Source organism: Diadema setosum, chromosome 9 (genome assembly GCF_964275005.1).
Source record: "Diadema setosum chromosome 9, eeDiaSeto1, whole genome shotgun sequence".
Classification (NCBI taxonomy): Eukaryota; Metazoa; Echinodermata; class Echinoidea; order Diadematoida; family Diadematidae; genus Diadema; species Diadema setosum.
This window is the reverse complement of record NC_092693.1, coordinates 34,605,068-34,620,633: the sequence shown is the minus strand read 5'-3', so window position 1 is coordinate 34,620,633 and position 15,566 is coordinate 34,605,068. Positions and strand designations below refer to the sequence as shown.

The 15,566-nt window shown below is 39.5% G+C and overlaps 1 protein-coding gene across 1 annotated transcript in view; it reads left to right on the top strand.

Moving 5' to 3' along the window:
• Nucleotides 1-5,538: 5,538 nt before the first annotated feature.
• Nucleotides 5,539-15,566, top strand: part of LOC140233336 (uncharacterized) — a 93,123-nt gene continuing 83,095 nt past the window's right edge. The window contains exons 1-6 of the mRNA XM_072313445.1: nt 5,539-5,584; nt 8,971-9,030; nt 11,284-11,420; nt 13,281-13,449; nt 14,244-14,317; nt 15,156-15,234. Of these exons, the coding sequence (XP_072169546.1) occupies nt 5,552-5,584; nt 8,971-9,030; nt 11,284-11,420; nt 13,281-13,449; nt 14,244-14,317; nt 15,156-15,234 (552 nt within the window). The 5' untranslated portion in view covers nt 5,539-5,551. The remainder of the gene's footprint in view (nt 5,585-8,970; nt 9,031-11,283; nt 11,421-13,280; nt 13,450-14,243; nt 14,318-15,155; nt 15,235-15,566) is intronic.

Genomic DNA, 15,566 nt, shown 5'->3' with positions numbered 1-15,566 from the left:
GGTGGTACAATGTAAGTTACCTCAGGGGGATTTTACCAGGGGAATTCCCAAAGCCTGTATGAGGTCAGGTACTATTTCCCAATGAGGGCACTACTGAAGTTTCGTACATTTCTTACCCCATGTCATCAACCTAGAGTTCACTATTTGTGTGATACATCATTGTATTGTTACCTGGGAAATCAAGACCAGCCAAAATATCACACACACACACACACACACACACACACATATATACAAATAAGTGCAGTTAGTAGAGACTTTCTTAATAATCAGTATGTAAAACATACAGATACGTATGTGCCACTCCTAATAAAGTTGACTTTCGATAGATCTGATATAAAAATAAAAGAAATGTACAGTGGAAATACAGAAATTTACATTAAAACAAATGATTGAAAAGTAGGAAGATTAATGACATTTTAATGCAAACTTCCATGTCTTCAGATTTGTTTATTGGTGTGTGTTTGTGTAGATATTGTGTTTATGTCAGTGTATTATATGTTTGAATATCATTATTATACAGATATTACTTTTTTATGCCTCCGCCACGAAGTGGTGCCGGAGGCATTATGTTTTCGGGTTGTCCGTCCGTCCGTCCGCATTCGTTTACGCAATAACTTGAGAAATATTGACTGGAATTTTACCAAACTTGGTCCAAGTATAAAGTATGATGGGGCAATTACTTGATTAGATTTTGGGTGAAATCGGCCAAAGGTCAAGGTCAAATCATGAAATTGTATCCGTTTACGCAATAACTCAAGACTGGATCAAGCAAATTTCACCAAACTTTGTCCGATGATTATGTATGATGGAACAATTACATGATTTGTTTTTTAGTGAAATCGCACAGAGATCAAAGGTCAAAGATCAAGGTCAAATCCTAAAATTTATCTGTTTACGTGATAACTCAAAACTGGATGAAGCAGCTTTCACCAAACTTGGTCCAAGGATGATGTATGATTGGGCAATTAGTTGAGCAGATTTTAGTGACATTAGTTACGTTCAGACGTGAGCCCTTAACCTCGAAGTTAGGAAACTTCGAGGTTAGAGCTTGTAGTTAGGGACCGTGAAGACGCACTCGTAGTTAGTAAACCTCGAGGTTTGCTCGATGTTTCGAGCCATGAGAAATCTTATGGTTAGCGCTCTAACCACGAGCCGCGGGGGGTCCCCACTCGTAGTTAAGCACCGTGTGGACACAAAAAACAACGGACTCGAAGTTATAAGAGTGACCTCGTCGTAAACTCCAGCCCCCACAATTTCCCTCTCCTTCCGGGTCAACCTCCCAAACGTACACCACAAATACACCACACGTGAAAAACCTATGACGCACGACACAACAACATCATCTTTTCTTCCCGTGCGCTTGATCTCTGAAACTGAAAACGTCGGACTCGCTACTGTATTCTATATTTTTCTCCGACGCTAAAAAAAAAAAAAAATGTTTTCGACGAATATCTTCATAAAGGCATAAAGTCATCAGTGCAGTGCTATCCCTGCATACCATGACAGAGAAAAAGAGTACCTGTAAGCGAGTCCGACAGGGTGGACTAAAGAATAAATAGACGCCTTGTTAGCAGTGTGGGCTGAAACTTCCGGTTTTGTGGTTTTAACATCGAGTGGGACCCACTCGTAGTTACGGGGGGGGGGGGGGGGGGGCAGAAGCTTAACCTCGAGGTTTCGTAACCTCGAGGTTAAGATTCGTCGTGTGGACACACGTCGTAGTTAGGGGGCAAGAGCTAAACCTGCCGTCTGAACGTAACTATTGGCAAGAGGTAAATGGTCAAAAGGTCAAGGTCAAATGCTAAAAATGTTGCTATTTCCCCCATATCTATGCAATGCTAGAAGGTATTTTATTGAAACTTAGTGTAGACATGTACTACTGCGTAAAGATTTTCCAGAGAGAGTTTCATGTCATTAGGTCAAAAGGTCAAAGGTTAGGGGAAAATGTTGCAATTTCACTTTTCTTGCAAATGGTTCAATGTATACATCTTCATGGAGCTTGGTACATGCATGTACTGACTGGCAGGGATTACCTAGGGAATTTAGGGGTCATGGGTCAATAGTCGGGGGTTAAAGGTCAAGGTCAACTCCTCAAAATTTTACTGTTTCCGTCACATGCTAGTATATAATGCAATGCTTGCATTATTAGTTTATTAAAACTTAATATACATGTATTACCTGATGGAGATTCTGTGGGAAATTTCTAGCCAGAAGGTCAAAGGTCAAAGGTTAAGGGTCCAAGGTCAGGTTTGAATTTAAAAAAAAAAATCTTTTTTGTATTATAATTATATTCTTTCTTCATACCTTGAAAATTACTCAATGCATGAACTTATAACAGGGTCGGTCAGAAGTCAAGTAAAAATCCTCAATTCCCCAAATATGTGTACATGTACCTGCACTCTTAGACAATTATAGCAAACCAGTTTGAGGAAAGTGAACATTCAAGACATTTCTGACAAACCTGTCATATCAATATTTTGCCAGTAATGTGAAACTGTCATCACACATTGTGAAGACATTGTACTACACTGTATATACACCTATTGGGAGAATCATGCATTATGGCAGAGGCATCAGTCGCCATATGTAGCGACATTTCTAATACCCCTTTCATAAACTCATCCTCCTATTATCCGCATAAGAATAATGCGGACAATTCAATAAAAAATGCGTTCACAAACTCTGAAAATAATCCGCATTATTTTTACGAGCGCCCGTCGTGAAAAAGGCGGATAATCGTCATGGTGACTGCACACCCCCCTTCTGCGGGAAAGACAGGTGACGTTTGACCGCACCCCGGCAATTAACCGCATTATTTGGGTTTGCGTTCATAAACTCAAAATCTCGTCCCGACGCTGCTATTATGCGGATAATAGAAGGGTCGAAATAATGCGCATTATTCTTTCCCCTCTCCGATTTTACGACCAAATGTTGCGGATATTATCCGCATTATTGAGTTTATGAAAGGGGTATAACTAGTTTAGAGATGTAATATAACACATGTCAGTCCTGCAGGATGTAGATTTTCCCCAAGAGACTATATTTTTGAGTGCTTCAAGGAAATATTGTCCCCTGGGAAAGATATACTCCCAAGAGACTGTTTAGTATTATGTATAATCAGGGAGGTGAGTCACCTCCCTGGTATAATGATGGTATTACAATGATAGACAAGACAGTATAACATGTGTTACATGATCTGGTTGACATGATTACTCACCATTTCATTCTAGTTCTATTGGCAGCCAGCCAGTCAAATTCTGGAATTATATTTACCTCATGTGACTGCATTATGACCAATTAACAACCATTATTTATATTTGATGTATTAAAATATTGATCTTTGTGTGTTCATGTATTCATGTGACAGTAGTATTGCATTAATGAGTTTATAAATGTACTGTAGGCATATGTACACCTGTATGCAATTGTGTGTTTTTTGTGTGTGCACACATAACATGATACAAAGAAGCTTGTTGTCATGCTGTATACTTTCATTGTTTAATACACCAGCATGGTATTTGATAAGAAGAATTTGTTTCTGACTTATTGATTTTTTCTGCCAGGTGATCTGTGTAATATGCAAATCTTTCACCTGTTTTGCAGCTGTTGTTGATGTGTGTGTAATTGTCTACAAGTAAGCCAATGTATTGATCATCAAAATTTCTGCACTTTTGATGGTAGTGTCAGATTTACAATTTGTTGTTATTGTTGTCAAAGAAAATCTTAGGTTTCCGTTTGTGCATAATATATTTAGTACATTTTAGAACTCCCATACTGGAATATCTGATGCTGCAAAGCTCTGAAATACACAGTTCTGATACTAATTTATTGACCTCTAAAATGAATACACTGTTGAATTGTCATAATATACCCTTATTATTTAGTCCTGTTTTTGGATGAATAAACCTGCTTTTAAAAAGAGACCTCAGGATATTTTTTCAGGCTTTTACATTTGAACAACTATAAAATTGGTTATACTGGGTCCAGAGTTTCAGAATTTATAGTGATTGGGATGAGGAATAAGAATGTTTTTAAGATTTAAATCACAATGAACAAGGATGATGACATTGCAGTTTCACTGCAAGAATGCATGCATTGCATGGGGGCTCAAGAAAATAAAACAAATTATAAGGAAGAATATTTGCGTAAATTCTACACAGGTGAACTCGTTACGCAAGCAGTATTGCTAGATTTCTGAAATATGTGAGCCTCCTACACTGTATGTCATCATCCTTGTTCAGTGTAACTTGTTTTCGGTTTTTCAGGGTATTGGTTCCTATACTTAAGGACCACAATAAATTCTACAAATCTAAGCATGAAGAGCTCTGGCAATTTATGTGCTTCTTGATGTAAAATTATGAAAACTGTCCAAACTTCCCTTTAATGTACTGACATTCTTTGCTGTATTACTGGAATGATTTGTCTCCAGTCCTTGTTTTCTCTTTAAGAGGTATTAATGACGATAGGCCACTTTTAGACACACTGGCCCGAATTCACGAAGGTGGTACAAATGAAACCATGGTTTAAACCATGGACAAAAACTATGGAGCGCCAAGTGTCGCATGGAATATTTTGTTACGAAATCAGTCATTTCGTCGATGAAATGATGATTTTGTAACGAAATGACAACATTTTGTAACTAAATGAACATTTCATCCAAGAAATGATAATTTCGTTAACGAAACTGTCATTTTGTCGACGAAATGACCAATTTCGTAACGAAATATTCCGTGCGACACTTGGCGCTCCATGGTTTTTGTCCATGGTTTAAACCATGGTTTCATTTGTACCACCTTCGTGAATTCGGGCCATTAAGTTTTCAGATTTTATACAGTGTATGTTGTATATGGATATCTCTCATATGGATATTCTAAGAGTATGCAGACACAAAGAAAGCAGTTGTATGGATTTTATATTTATGTGTAATATGTTCATGTCATGAAAGTGTTCAGACATAATGTCCTGATCGTTTATGTTTATTGTGTAGCAGCATCATACGTTGCGCACTGTCAAATTTCATTTGAAGCTCGTGGGTCATTTACACTTGTAAGAATCTCTCCCTCGCGCTATACGAACCTTGTGCAGGCTTTGTGCAGTCTGTTCGTACTTAACGGTCCATTCATCTGGCAGTTCACGCTTACCCTAATGAGCGCCATGAATAAGTCCCACCTGCTTATAAATATGACATACATTATGTATATGACAACATTCAGATGCAAATAAACTCTGTACGGGTATACACGTCATATGTCAAAACACTGCTCAGACTGCATCATGTTGATATATGGCGTGTATTATCCATACAGCGTATCAGTATTAGAGTATACAGGCATATAAAAACATGCTACATGTGCATGTCCATTTGTTGCATACATTGTGTATATCCATATTTTATATGTCACATAATTATACTGTATCATGAGAACTCTGAGGCTGAGATTCACACGTCATAGTTTGCCATACGTTGAATTGTTGTGACGTTTTTGCTAATGTAATGCTTCCTTTGTATCTATCTCCTGTTGTGTCATTGCAGGCTCTGACGGAATATAAGATGTACATTCTTCAGCACAAAGTGCAGACAAAGGTTTGTATTATGCACCTTGTTTGAACATACTAAGTGCCTGTGGTACAAACGTATCATATATCCTTTATGCTTTTCACTGTAACTGTGATACCCGTGCAGTGAGAAATATGAATGATATTTGAAACCTTTTATGTGTGCAACATCATCACATTTAAAGCTTTCCATAATTTAAAGAGAAAATGGCTGGTCTAATTCTATTGTATTTTTTATCTTTGTAGAACACATTGTACTTGACAGTTTTTCCTTGCTAATAAATTTACAACTTTGATTGTCCCTGGAGGGATCTACCATATTGTCAGCGGTCATCCGAACTGTCGTATATATATGCAATTTTCGCTTAAGAATGATATTTTGAGATAACTGCGTTTGAAGTGTACCCATTTTTCAATTATGATTGCAATTCTTATGTATGTCTAGCATTTCTAATTATTTTAGTAAAGTGTCCGACTTAAATTCTTACTTTTATCTGTGATGTTTTCATCAAATTGAATTTTTAGGAATTATGTGAGAAATCACAAGAGAGCCTATATGTTGTTGTTTTGTTTTTGTTTTGTTTTTTTCGTTTGCAAGGACCATTATCTTTTACCATGTGTATGACAGTTTTGTTGACCGCGTGCACAGTAAAATGTGTAGTTTGCAGTCACAGAACCGGTGTATATCACTAAACATTATGCGCGACGTCAGTGTGCCTGATATGGCAGTCTGGTTGACTGCTCGCATCGTGTCTGAACTGTCTTAAATAGAGAGGACAGTACATAGTGTTGTTTTATAACATGTGTGCCTATGGGGAAAAGTAATTATTGGAACAAAATCAAGTGACAAGACTCTATAAAAAGGATAATTGCACAAAAAAATTATACCAAATTAGAAACTGAGAATTTCACAATATGTATCCCATGGAATGTCCACAGTTGAAATGACTGAAAATCTCAAAATAAAAAATTTGACCAAAATATGACGGTATGGATGACTGCCGACGATATTTGTACCAAGTACTATAAAATGAGGAATGTTTGCGTGCATTTTAATTTCGTGAATTTCGTGAGCACAAAGATTCGCGAAATTAAAATGCACGCGAAAGTTCTTGTCTACACCATATGCATTGAATGCCAGTGGAAGTTCGCGAAAGTTTCATGCTGCAAAAAAGGCCGTCGGCTCCAATTCGTGAAAAATTCATGCGGCGAATATGTCATGTTTTACAGTATTGCTTTTACTACAATATTTATGTCCAGAATATGTTAATATGTATGTTTTATATTGCTGTGTGTCCACAATGCTCAGAGGTATTCTTTATCATGTATACACGTTTAAGCTTTGCAGATTTTGAAGGTCAATGAAGCTCACATTGTTACCACACAAACTCAATGATTTTGTGTGTTTCAGTAAATTATGAATATCAATCAGTATCTCCCAAATTTACTCCAAGGTCAGGGTTCAAATGTTTTAAATGATGAAATATAACAACAGAATGCACATTCAGTAGCTGCATTAGTAATGAAATACATAATGACAGATCAGACCAGTTACGAATGACTGTAGGTGATACGTTGTATATTAGTATTTTATGAATGTCTATGTATTTATAAGGTCCAACCAATGGTGTATATATGCATTTTTGAGGCAATTTTGAGCCAGATTTTAATCATCCTCTGCCACAGCGGCAGAATAGTTTTATCTCGCGCCTTTAATGTTTAATGAGGCGTAATGAGTGAGTCATAAATCCATTGATAATTGGCCTCGGTTCGGTCATCATTCACGGCTGATGCACATCGGGTTGTGACCTTGGATGAGGGAGTACATGTACAATATATGTACAGCTAGATATTGAGTTTTCTGCTGCTGTGAAAATTTGATGTTTTGCTGAGGGATATTCGCTAATGTGTTCTCCCCTCAGAGGAACTGTGTCAGATACCGGCATGATTAGTGAGGTTTTATCACACATGAACATTTTATGTTCATCTGATATATGAAGGTAGCTATTACACAATTATGCATTCCACTATGTATCAGATGAAAATACCTGTACACTGTCTGTACATGTATGCTGCACAGAGATAGGTTTAAATAATACTTCAAGACCCGATACTCATGATGATCATTTATCTCTATGGTAAAAGTTAGTAACTGCAGATTACTTACTATTTCTATATCAATCTATTAACTATCATTATGTATGATTATCTATCATTATCATATTAATCTATCATTATCATATCTATTATATCTATCATCTATAATAATGTGATATATGAAATGTCGTTTTTGGCTTGTCCTTTCATATCTGGATGTTCATTGCAATATCAACACTACTTTGCTGAAGAAAAATTTCTGTCTGTGGCACAGGTTTACAGGAAACTGATTATGTTTGTTGAGACTATCCAGCAATTTGTGGTGGTGTAGGGCTTAAAGGCACATAGTCCCGGTAGTGTAGAGGGCGCTGTTGATGATACTGCTGATCACCGTTAGCATTGATACGAAGATTACCGAAGTTGAGCTGTCATCAAGAGTAAAGTGCGTAGGTGTTTGCTAAGTAACGTTGCCTTCGTTGTCTTCTCCGCGCATCGCGCAGTCTGTAGTAATGCCAGGGTGCGTGTATATGTGCTTCTTATTATGACATCACAAAAGAAGTTTGCTAAAGCTGTCATCCCCCTCAGCCGAATCATGAGCCGAACTGTGATCGGACCGCTGACTACAGTGGATCAGACTTCTTCGGACTCGGGGGAAGTGGGTCACAGCGTAAGCGCTAAAGAGGAGTCAATAGCGTAGGTCTCTATAGAAAACTTGCACCGTGCGCCCGCGTACGCATTTGACTAAACCACCGGGACCATGTGCCTTTAACCCTTTCTGTACCAGGGGCTTTGTACAGGGTGTATGATGCTGTAGGGTTTTCTGTGCCAATCAGCACTGAAAGCATACAAAGGGTTAATTAAACTAGACAAAGAAGCACAATTCATTTTCACATAATTCCATATTACATTGTAAAGCATAATGTACACATGCATACACATACATATGTAGGCCTACTTATTTATCAGCCATGGGTGGTTCAGTGTTTGTTTGTTTTTTTAAGAGGGGCAACTATTCACTGTGGAGGTGTATAATGGTTATGAGGACATACAATCTTGGCACAATACAATTAACCCATTTAGAATAGACTAATTTTGCTACATTGTCACGTATTTCCCATAGACGCCTGCCTGAGTATACTCGGGACTAGTTTTTAATGGGTTAATGAGGGATGAAAGTATAGCAAGTACACATTAGACCCATTTACACACTCTCGAAATTAACATTACGTGTATTTGAAAAACTTTTTTTTTTCCCCAATGTGATCAATGCTGTGGGGACTTTTATATCCTTTCATTGTATAATATTTTTCTTTTCAGGTTGAAGCCAAGTTCAACCACTTGCAAATCGAGGCCATTGAGAGCGACAAGCCATTAAAGGTAAGGAATGGCGAGGGGAAAAGAGGCGATTATGCTCTCGGGAAATACTTTGAAGTTAAAGTGCTAGAGAAAACCAAAAGATTAGAGAATGAGAACGAGCCTACTTTAGGACGCCAGAGCTGGACACAGCCGAGAAAGTAATTAGGCAGCGAAAGTAAATCAACAATGAGCTGATTGAGGTCCCTACAGCAGTTTAAGCAGGGAGGCTTCCACTTCCCTGGTTTAAATCTCCTCACAGCAATCGCCTGTGATCTTGGACAAGGCAGTTTATCCTCGTGATCGAGGGCCATTCACACTTACAGCAAAGTACGTAGAATTTTTGTGGTATTTCATTATTAAGTGAACACAAATACCTCACAAAAATGCTGTGGTTTTTAGGGTGGTAATTCAAAGTTTGCAGAAAAATTATGCGTGCGACATATGAATGCGAATTCTGTCAAAAAATATCACCCTTTGGACAGCAGTGCATTTCTCACATTAACTGACACCCTTCCCTGTCCTGTCAGTGTAGGAGATGCGCGAATATGTGCACAGTGCTTCCCTCCGAGAGGTGTACTTTCTGGTGACAGTTACATATACCGCAGTGTTTTGCAAATTATGAGAATGATACCAATTGACGGAACATATCAGGGCAATTACCTCCCCCCACAAGGACACTAACCCCCGGCTAAATACTGGTTAGTGATATGGTTAGAGTAAAGATTAGGGTTAGGTTTAGGGTTAGAGTTAGGATTAGGTTCAGGATTGGAATTTGGGTTAGGGTCAGGGGAAGAGTCCAGGGTAATTGTCCAGGGGGTAATTGCCCTAGAACCTTACTGTGGTATCTATTCCTGTGGTATTTCACAAATGAGAACAGTGAAAACGAAATACCACGGCAATTCCAATGTGATTACACCAAGTGCCAAGCCCTGTGGCGGGCTAAAGCTGTCAGTCGCTAAATGGTTTCTTGCTTTACATATTCCTTGCTTTCCGAGCTGGCAATGTAGAGCAAAGTTAAATTGCTTAGAAGAAAATTTGAAAGTATTTTGAAGAAAATGTACTGCCATTGGTTACTCTATGAAGATGAGAACATTTAGCCTAAAGCTGTTTCAGCTTTTACCATGTAGGCTATGTATTTGATTTTCCCCACGAGGGCAGATCAATAGATAATTCTAATGCCTTTATAGGTTTTTTAATAGTTTTTGTCATTTCTGTCAAGAAATAATTTAGAAAGAAATGTTCATGCAGTGAGTCATCAGCACTTTCAGAGAATCTTTTGTGTAGTGAGTATGATTTGTTTAGATAATGGTCCATGAAATGGACTTTGAAATTTGATGTTTTGATAGAGGAAGCATGGTCTCGTCTCAGAGAGAGAGAGAGAGAGAGAGAGACAGACAGACAGAAAGAAAGACAGACAGAGGGAGAGAGAGAGAGAGAAAGATAGAGACTTTTGGGTTTTTAAATTATGAATCATTCAAAAACGATGAGATTTGATCAATATGATGTGCAATGTTATTCACGCATGTGCATACGCATTGTAGTACTATACAACACTTGAGGGAAATGCCAGACCAGTTAAAAAGTTAGTCTGAAGGAAAGAGTACAATTTTTTAAAAGGTTTGGTCAAAATTGGATAAAACTTAAAAAGGTTATGAAATTGTAAGGTTTTGCAATTTTATCCAAAATGGTTCTTGAACCGTCGATATTAGCATGAAATGGGATAACTGATGAAATCATTTTCTCACTATTTTCCATGGATTGTGTTAAAAGAAAATAGATGGAATTTTAATTCTTCTGCTGTGAAAGGGTAAAACATGATGTCATTCCAGGCTGAATAACTTCAAAATTTTGATCAGTCAGATGTGTAGGATTTGAGACTTGGGCATAATTGTATTTGATCAGAAAAAAAAAGGCAACAGAAACTCTCAAGACTTTTATGTACATGTAAATTTAAACTATTTGGCAAGTTGTGAGATAATGACATTTCAACTTACTCATTTACATTTTCATATTGACTGTTCAAGAACTGTTTTGTGAAAATGTATAGATACAGAAAATAGATATGTATGAATGTGAAAGTAAACTGTAGGACTGCTTCCAAAGCTTCTGCTTTTTGGTAGGTTCCTCATATTAAATGCTATTTGTATTTGTTTATTTCCATCTCAGTTTGACAATTTTGCATTGTATTTCTCTCTTCAAATCAAATGAAATGTAAAATTGTGAAAACAAAATTCAAAAGAGTCTTGTTTCATACTGTCCTTCCGTATACTGTAGCTGAAGATTACTCTTCCAAAGGAGAAGGACCGGGATCGGAGTTACAGTCTTCTGATGGGCTCCGTCAACGACACCCTGGATGTCATCGAGTTCATCCTGAAATCCCTGCGACGAGTCTTCCCCCTCACCAGCATGGAGTGAGTGTGGATGAAGTTGGGTTGGATGGGGAAAGGGGGGGGGGGGGGTAGGGGGATGGAAGGGTTAAAGGGAAATTCTATCCTGATGTTCTCATGATCGGGTCAACTTCACTTAGATGTAGCGGGAGTGAAACAAACAGCTCACCTGTACAGTACATGTGCATGCAGTGAATGAATCTATGTGATGCAGGGCTGCCAACTCTCACGCATTGAGTGTGAGACTCACACATTTTGGTCCTTTCTCACTCTAAAACTTTATTTCATTTGCCTGCATTTCTATTGATCTCACTCATTTTGACTCCTAAATTATAGCATTGGCCAATGGGAGTCCCACTCTCAACTAGTTTCCAGTGTTGGCAGCCCTGGTGATGATACAGAAGACACACTTCACACTAGTGGCATCAATCTTCAGAATCCTTGATATCCCCTTCTTTACCATAATTTGTCACTTGTATTTCTTGTGGCTATCAGAAATGTAATGATAGACCAGACTTGTATCTTAAAGTTTTCATAAAATTCGAAGCCCAATTATGTAAGAAAAGTAGATCATTTTGTCTAATAAAATATGCCAATGGTGGTACTTGTAATGAGGAATAATTACCAAGAAATTTGTAGAGTGTTATGTGGTTGCTACATTTTTGTCACTCATGATTGTAAACCATGGAAACATGTTCTTGTAAGGTTTGCTGTCCTGACTTCCCCCTTCCCTTCTTATTCCCCTCTCCATTCTTTCCTTCCTTCTCCTCCCTCCCATATTCTTCCCGTCCATTCCTTCTCCCCTTCCTCTCCCCTCCCTCATCCCCACTCCATTCCTCTTCCCTTCCCCTACCTCCCCTCCCCTTTTCTCCTCTTCTCCTCCCTTTCCCCTCCCTTCACTTTTCCTTCCCTTTCCTTCCCATACCCCTCCCCTTCTCTTACCCCTCCCTTCCTCTCTTCCCCTCCTTTCCCCTCCCCTTTTCTTTATTTTTCTTCCCCTCCCTTCTCCTTTCCTTCCCTCATCTTCCCCTTCCTTCCCCTCCTCTTCCCCTCCCCTTTTCTTCCCCTTCCCCTCCCCTTTCCTTCCCCACCCCTCTCCTCTCCTCTTCCTCCTCTTCCCCTCCCCTTCCCCTCCCCTTCCCCTCCCCTTCCCCTCCCCTTCCCCTCCCCTTCCCCTCCTCTTCCCCTTTCCTTCCCTCCCCTCTCCTCTCCCTTCTCTTCCCCTTCCCCTCCCCTTCCCCACCCCTTCCCCTCCCCTTCCCCTCCCCTTCCCCTCCTCTTCCCCTTCCCTTCCCTTCCCCTTCCCTCCCCCTTCCCCTCCCCTTCCCCTCCCCTTCCCCTCCTCTTCCCCTCCCCTTCCCCTCCCCTTCCCCTCCCCTTCCCCTCCCCTTCCCCACCCCTTCCCTTCCCCTTCCCCTCCCCTTCCCCTCCTCTTCCCCTCCCCTTCCCCTCCCCTTCCCCTCCCCTTCCCCTCCTCTTCCCCTTCCCTTCCCCTCCTCTTCCCTTCCCTTCCCATCCCCTTTCCTTCCCCTCCCCTCTCCTCTCCCTTCTCTTCCCCTTCCCCTCCTCTCCCCTTTCCTTCCTCTCCCTTCTTCTCATCTCATCCCCCTCCTCTTCCCCTCCCTTTCTCCTTCCACACCCTTTCCCTCCTCTCCCCTCCCTTCCCCTCCCTTCCCCCAACCTTCCCCTTTCCTTCTCCTTCCCTTTCCTTCCCATACCCCTACCCTTCTCCTACCCCTCCCTTCCCCTCCCCTTTTCTTCCTTTTCCTTTCCCTCCTCTTCTCCTCCCCTTCCCCTCCCCTTTTCTTCCTTTCCCCTCCCCTTCTCCCCCTCCCCTACCCTCCTCGTCCCTTCCCCTTACCCCTCCTTTCCCCCCTTCCACAGGAGGCTGATCCGTAAGGTAGAGTTGAATCCACCGGAGCGCCAGACCCACATGGAGGCACGCCTAAACAGGACCTCGCTGGTGGAGCAGGGCCCTTGCGGTGGCTTTAGCCACATGTACAAGTTCATGTGTGACTATTGGGACCTGTCCTACTTGGCAGAGGTGGCCTGGGTAAGACATTGTCCCGTTGATGGTAGAGGAGCACATATTAAACATCCATCAGTAAAGATAACAACTGTAGGTTGGGTTTACAGTTAGCTCAAGATTTTTTTTTTCTTCCTAGGCTGGTCTGACAATTATTTGTATTTGCACATATTCTACTCCTTGAGGTAATGGTAGCAAGATATCTTATTCACTTGTTCCAATGAAATACCTTACTTTCAAAATTGGGATCCACTTCGCTGGCATTACTTGCTGTGCTAAGGCATTGGCAGGTTTATCTGTTTTCTTGATCATCTATGCTAAAAGGAAACTATGTATACGAGTAATGTGACCGTCTACTGTTTCAAGTTTGAATTTGTATGAAAACTGACACCATGATGGGGAATGCTTCAATCCCAATATAAAGTCTATTGAACCCGTTGAAGACGAGTACCAAGTGTACTTTGGCAGGTGTCTATGGGAAATGCGTGTTATAGCAAAATCAGCTGTTCAAGGATTTTCAATGGGCTGTTCAATGGGCTAAGACTCAAAATCAGCTGTTCAATGGGCTAAGACTCATACTCTGACACTTTCTGTTGTTTGCTTGCAAATTAAGAAAAAAAAAGCCAGGTTTATTCATTGTCTTCAAATTTGTTGAATAGATTACTTTGTGCTTCATGCAATCTTTTTTTCTTTTTTCAATTTTTAAAGTTTTTCCTCTGGTGTCATATCATAATTCATATAAAGAGCAAAGATTTTCTGAATATGATGATATATTGGCTAATTTAATAACTAATGTGTTTTTCTCTTCTCCTGTTATCAAGGATGTGGACACTATATACTTGTCTCAAGACTGCAGGGAGCTGAGATTAAATGATTTTGACGATCTCAAACCAAGGTACTTCCAGCTCTTTAAGTGAAAATCCTTGAAAGCTAGTTTGTGTGTATAGAAGTAGGAAACTTAGAGGAACAGGACAGTAAAAGTTTCACTAGATTCCGATGAAAATTGAGAAAGTACGGTAATGACTTTTTAAAGTTGTGATCAATCAAGTACAAATTGGCTATTCTGTGATTTCACAGGTGAGTCCTCTCCTTTTCTCTGTGCTGTAAAATAAAAAATAAAAATTAATTTTCCCATCAAATATTTTTTCTTTCTTATTTGACTTAATAACCTAATGAGATTTAAATTGTGTTAGTTGACGTGTCAGTGTACTTGCTTTTGCTATGAACATGACTTTGAACTTCATGTTGTTTGTGTGGAGATGCCTGTGCATACAAGGTTGCTAAACTTTTCATGAAGAATAAAATGATGTGAAACTTGGATTATCCATTACATCTTTGTATGATACCATTGCATTCTCCTTTACTGTGTTGTGAGCAGATGATCTTTCAATGGCTAATTCTCTCTGGCTGTAAGAGGAACTGCTTGAATACAAATAGTTTTCATCATCGTGTTTCATCACCTCAATCTGACGATGGCTGACTTTCACCAGACATCAAATATGTGTTACCCACTCAGATTCTTCATCACTCCATTACTACTGAATTATTTTACAGTAGCCTCTCATTCAGCTGAAAACAGCAAAAACAACAACAAACTTTGTAAATCTGACCACAAATGTTCACTTTGTTGGACTAGGTTCTTGAAAGGAGGCCAAATCACCGACAAAAAAAAAGTCAAAAAAAGAATATCGAAGCATGTAAAACTTTTGTTTTCAATGTGTTGTTCATTTCAGCAAACATCTCTTGCCGATTGTGTCAGTACTACATTACAACACATGGTTCACCACTCTCTCAATGGTCAACTTCAAATTGGTAAGTCGCATTGGGCGAATATCTGGGCCATGCCATTATGAAGAACTGTGATCAGTTCTAATCATTTTCTTGATATATGGTAAGCTTTGTAATGCCACTTACATCGCCTTCACTAGCATCTTGAAGCTGCCTATACTTTATGATGCCACAACAATATGTACAATGTACCTGTGTTTTTGTCATTCACCACTTCATGACAATGATTCCATTCATATTCCATTCCGTTCCATTCGTATGGTGAAATAGATATTCGTTTCTAGTCATTATTATATCTTTTCTGTTCAATCTTAAGAGGATGTCATAGACTGGCTGCCTCAAGAAAAGCTACAACA